The sequence below is a fragment of the Cryptotermes secundus genome, unplaced genomic scaffold, assembly GCF_002891405.2.
Source record: "Cryptotermes secundus unplaced genomic scaffold, Csec_1.0 scaffold124, whole genome shotgun sequence".
Classification (NCBI taxonomy): domain Eukaryota; kingdom Metazoa; phylum Arthropoda; class Insecta; order Blattodea; family Kalotermitidae; genus Cryptotermes; species Cryptotermes secundus.
In genome coordinates, this window is record NW_019735462.1 from 241654 (window position 1) to 247531 (window position 5878).

Here is a 5878-nt window from a genome sequence, read left to right on the forward strand (position 1 = left end):
GGCAGCGCACTCACCTGATCTAATGCCCTGTGATTTTTTTATGGGGATACCTCAAGGCAGAGGTTTTTAAACATTGCCCCACAAACCTGCTTCAGCTGGAGAATGTTATTCGGCAGGAAGTAGCCAAAATTCCGGTGCGCATATTGGACCATTCAGAGGGGAACTTCAGAAAACGGTTGCATCAGTGCATAGAGAACGGTGGTCACCCCCTTCAAGATATTTTGTTTAAAACTACATGATTTAAAACTTTAAAGCATGTTCTTTCATTAGCTAAACATAAATTTTGTCTATCAGCAATAATTTTTCTTTTATTCGCCTTCAAAAAAAGGAAGTTTCTGTGCCCCACCCTGTACAATTGTTACAACTGTATAGAAATGCTTTGTGGAAGTTATGTATTTTTTTAAAGTGTGTTATTTTACACAGTAAAGTAGCGGATGCACAGAAATTGTTTTGTTAATGGATTTTATGTTCAGTTTTCAGTTGAATTTTCAGCTGTGAGGTAACCTGTCCTGTATTATGAATGTGCAAAATCAGACTAAGTATACAACATTCTACCACTCCTGACATATGTTGGAATACTGGCATGCGTATAACCAAAAATTCCTTTCCTTTACTGGTCCAAACAAGTAATTTGTGAATGTAACTGTCTTGTAGTATGTGTTGAGGTTTTATGTGCAGCCTATTGGACAAATTATTCTGGTTTTATATTTGCATAGTTACGGATTATTACGGACACTAGTCTTGCTTTGGTTTACCTACTTTTGTTTATAGAATAATTGCATGTTTTGTGTATTCATTTGGACTGACTATTTCATGTTCTGTTTTAGTGCTGAATCTATATGAAACTTACAGCATAGATCTATTTCCTAATATAGAGAAACTATACGGTTTCTCCAAGATAACTGTGGCTTGCAGAATGCAGTGTTATTACCATTGCTGTTTGAGTGTTTTGAAACTGAACTGTCTCACAGCATGTTTTGCCATTGCTAATGGTAACGGTAATATGAATATCCAGATTTATACATGACAAGCATGATTGCATATTGTGTTCACTTTATTAAGCAAGAGATTGTAATAGAGAAAATACCAGCAGAAAACTCATGTAGAAGAGTTTTTTTAAAGCTAATAGTTGCTCAGCTAGTCAAATATCCAGCATTTATCAAACTTGAAAGCTCATTGCAATGTTCACAGGAAGCACCCACTCCAAATCAGTCCATAACCTGAGCCAGATATATCCATCCACACCTTCCTGTCTTATTTCAGTTCCATTTTAATATTCCCATCACATCCATGTCTAGGTCTTTTTCCTTGAGGTTTGCTGACTAGAATTGTACATGCATTTATATTCTTTCCCATGTGTTCTACATGCCATGCCCATTTCATCTTCCTTGATTTGAGCATCCTAATAATATATATAGTGACAGAGTACAAATTATGAAATTTGTGATCATGCAGTTTTCTCCATTCTCCCCTAAAATCCTCACTCTTACACCTAAATATTCTTCTTGGCACTGTGTTCTCAAACATCGTCAGTTTACATTCTTCCCTTAATGTGAGAGACCAAGTTTTGCAGTTATACAAAAGAATACCCAAGATTATACAGGGTGTTAATAAAATTGACACGTTCATGGCTCTGCACTTCATCGCTACTGGAGCACCGCCGGCTGTGAAGCACATGCGAATTTTGACGATGACTCAGCATGCCAGTAACATTTGAAATGAATGGAAGTTCTAACCCTTATTCACAGATCACAGGAGGTGGTGAAAATGCTATCCTTCTACACATTATTATCTTTCGCAATTGATTCTTTTGTTAAAAAAATACACATACAGCAATTCTTCTTGCACTTACAGCACACCAGACAAACTTTCACTGGATGGTTTAGCGATTTTGTTGCCATTCTTGCATTAGACTTCATTGTCAAAATTCACATGTGCTTCGTGGCCAACATTGGACCAGTTGCGGTGAAGTGCAGAGCCGTGAACTCGTCAATAGCATTAAAAATGTCCCTGTAGTTCTGTGTATTTTAATCTTTACATTTTTAGATAGCCGATGGGAAGACAAAAGATTCTGAACTGAGAAATAGCAAGCATTCCCTGAATTAAATATGCTCTAAATTTCTTCATGCATGCAATTTTTATGTCAAATGTTCACATTTGTATGGTTGTTATCACTTTGCACCGTTTGTTCAGATTTTCTGCAGGAGAAATGAATGGGTGTACATTTTGTCAGTTCTAGTAGTCTTAGATTGTATAGTACTTGCTTAACTCTTTCCTGCCCCCCTAGGTCCCCTTCTTATGTCCTTTTATTTCGTAATGTGGAGAATGTTTTACATCACTTAAAAACATTAACAGCTTCAAAGAGTATTGTCTTCTGGAATGTGATAACATGTAGTGTGGTAGATTGTTGCTGATGCTTTGGAGGAACATAGTGCCACAAAGGGTTTTACAGTGTATAACCCTGAAGACCGAAGCATCATATTCATTTAAAACATCTGCAGTTATCTACCAGCATGCACAGTGCGACTTCCCAGATTACATTATTCTTCATGGTCACTGCTGTGAGAACCTGACATCTCACATGAATAGCTGTACTCACATCTGACTGTATGAGCACAAAACAGTCAGTTACCAAAGTGATAGCAGGAGATGTTTGAGAACTTCACAGGTGCTTCGACTGGAGGGGGAAGTTCTAGAGGGATATGCTTTTGGATTCTTAAACCAGAAATGACATCAAATAATGTAGAATCCCATCATAAAATTGTGAAATGTAACGAAGTATTTAAAAATGAATAGTAAATAATAAGTCTTACCAGAGTTTGATCGCTATTATGGGAAATTACATTTTGACATAGCTGCTGCATCCAGTCTGGTCCTGGAGCCTGCCCTCTGTCCCGCTTATCCATTGGGTGCTTGAGGCTCTTTCCCCAAGGGTAGATCAGGCAGATTATAATGCTGACACCTTCTTTTGGTGACTGAGATATGACACACAGAACATTACCTACACTCTCATGGTATGGGGCTTAGACACAGAGGTAACTTTACCTTTAGTTTTTTTTTTAATTATTTCTTGCAATTTTGAATTGTTTCCCTCGACGGATTATTCATTGACAATTTGTTATTTCTTGCAAATTTACAATCTACTCCATAGTAACAATATGAGTAATAAGTAAATGGACCTTTAGTTGCAGGATTTTATGAGCTACCAAATGGCATTTTAGGAATGTTAGTATATTGAATGTTGAATACTGAATAGTTTGAAAGAATTTGAGGTTTTGGAGTGGCTGTATATGCTTGGCTGTACATGTATCATTGCGCAATGTTTGATATTTGTTTGGTATATGTGAACTGTAAAAGTTGAACTATTTTATAATATTAATTTTGTTGTAAACATCATTCACTGACATTTCCACCTGGGTGGATTGTCTTATGGCATCATCATCCACATTCATCTGGCCTCCCATAAGCATTCGTCTTACATCTTTCTCCACATTTTCTTATCCTCTCCCCCCAAGTCAAGTATTCATATCTTCACTCTGACGATCTCAAAGGAATTTTTATTTTCTTCCATGCATAACACAAGTCCAGACCATGTGTCCTTAATTTGACCATCTTTTCTTGTTGTGTTACTACTTTACCTCATTTTGGCTACTATTTTTAATTCTGTTCTCCTTTAATTTATATGGAGCCAGTGGTAGCATAGTTGGTTGAGGCACTATGCTACAAGCTGGAAGGTCTCAGGTTTGATTCCTGATTAGGTCACTGGATTTTTTGATTGACCTAATCCCTCCAAGTGCACTACGGCCCTGGGGTCAACTCAGCCTCTAACGGAAATGAGTACCAGGAACCTTCCTGGGGCGGGGATTAAAGAGTGGTTGGTGCATACGGCTGACAACTCACCACCACCTGTTAACCAATTGTCTAGGAAATGTGGGAGCCTCGGCGTCTCACAACCCTATGGCCCTCCACGGATTGTTACATGGGTAGCTTTACCTCTTTTTTTTAATTTATGTAATTAATGACAACATTGTTTCAGTATTTTATATAAGGAATACTGCATGTTGAGTATTTTTCAGATTTTTATAAATTAAAAGTTTGTACTTTTAACAGGCCGAGCTTGCACAGCAACAAGCATGTGAAAAGTTTGAACAGATGTCAGACAAAGGAAAAGAAGGTGAGTGAGAAAGAGATGTATAAGCTGAAATATTTAAATCCATTCACTGATGTCCTAGAAACTGGAATGCTTAATGCTGCATGCTAAGTGAAAATTGGGAAAAGTAAGGCACAAAATATTTTACAGTAATTTTGTTCCTACTAATAATATAATATCATTTGCCATTACCAAGGAATGTGACTGAGAACAGTAGTGATAGTGATTTGTAAAGTGTAGTCGTGAGTTGTAAAAGTGTGCAGGAAATACAGTTACCAGTCCAAACCCTGTTTATCATCACTCCATCATGTGACAGTATGGAATTTTTGCTAAACAAATTTTAAATTTGTAGATGATACTCTGTCTAAAACGTGTTTAGACTATGTTGCATTTTGATTAGGCAGTCTTGCTCACAGAAAAGCCTAGTTATGTTCAACAAGATCTGTGGTATGGCAGTTTTGGTTCTCATTATATGCTGAAATTAGAATCTAGTAACTTTCTAAAGAAGATATGACAGTCCACATTACTATTTGATTATGACATATTCCCAAATATATTTTAGACATGGTCTGATTGTGCTTGATGTTGAAATGGAATCCCAATAAGGAAGTTGCAATTGCAAATTTCCATTGTAGGTCTTGTAAGTTATGATGCTAGATTGAAAGTATTGATGTCCATGTCGTGATCTAATAGCAACAAATTTGTCTTGTAAGTGGGAGTTCCTTGTTTCAGTGAGAGTTTTTTAGGAATACAAAAGTAAATGTAAATAGGAAAACACTGTAAATGACTGAATTTTATGTATTTAAGACTTCACTTTTAATATTTAATTTCAGAATTGATGGACTTTAAGACGAGACGAGTTGCAGCATTCCGGAAGAACTTGGTTGACCTTGCCGAGCTAGAGTTAAAACATGCCAAGGTTTGCTAGAACATTTGCTTAATTGCAGTTATGAAAGAAGTTAATTCTAAAGCCTGATTCATCTTGAGCATTTAATTCATTCGTTTTCAACTTGTTGTGTACCTTTAGTCGGTGCTGGGTAGCCTCTTGTATGACAGTGTTACAGATTCTTCAAAACTCCACTGTAAACTTATTTACTTTATTGTCTTCATCCTGTAAACTTATTTGTTTAATGTAATATAAGTTTACTTAGTAGGCAATATGTACATACAGAAATGTAGGTTTCATAGGCTAAGTGCAACTGCTAATTTTTATTAAAGAATTTATACCTATTTATACATAATATAAGTTACAGTATTCAGCATCCAACATTTTAAAGTTGTATAAATTATAACAAAATATTACTTTTCCCCCATGAGCCGATAGTCTACCCCAAGAGTCTCCAAACTACGGCCCACAGGCCACATCCAGCCCGCGAAAGAATTGTACAGACATTTGCCGATTGAACTAATTTTCCAGTGAGTACTGGTAAAAAAATACTTGTTCATAGATTTCAACTGATGTTTGTAATACCTCTCAACTATTAGTATTTTTTCATGGCGTCGACGATGAATCTAACGTCACACAGGAATTAGCATCACTTCACAGCATGTATGGCACTACAACAGGAGATGATATCTTCAAAGAAATACAAAAAACACTAACAGAATATAATTTGGACTGGAACCATCTGCAGTGCGTGACAGTTGATGGAGGAAAAAACATGTCTGGTATAAAAATATGTTTGGTTGGCCAAATCACAAAAGCTTGTGAGGATGCAGGAATATCAA

The 5878-nt window shown here is 36.5% G+C and overlaps 1 protein-coding gene across 2 annotated transcripts in view; it reads left to right on the forward strand.

Moving 5' to 3' along the window:
* LOC111869277 (sorting nexin-6) overlaps positions 1–5878 on the forward strand; it is a 32090-nt gene that overhangs the window by 22935 nt on the left and 3277 nt on the right. For both annotated transcript variants that reach the window (XM_023860672.2, XM_023860673.2), the window contains 2 exons: positions 4111–4174; positions 4984–5069. In XM_023860672.2, the coding sequence (XP_023716440.1) occupies positions 4111–4174; positions 4984–5069 (150 nt within the window). The remainder of the gene's footprint in view (positions 1–4110; positions 4175–4983; positions 5070–5878) is intronic.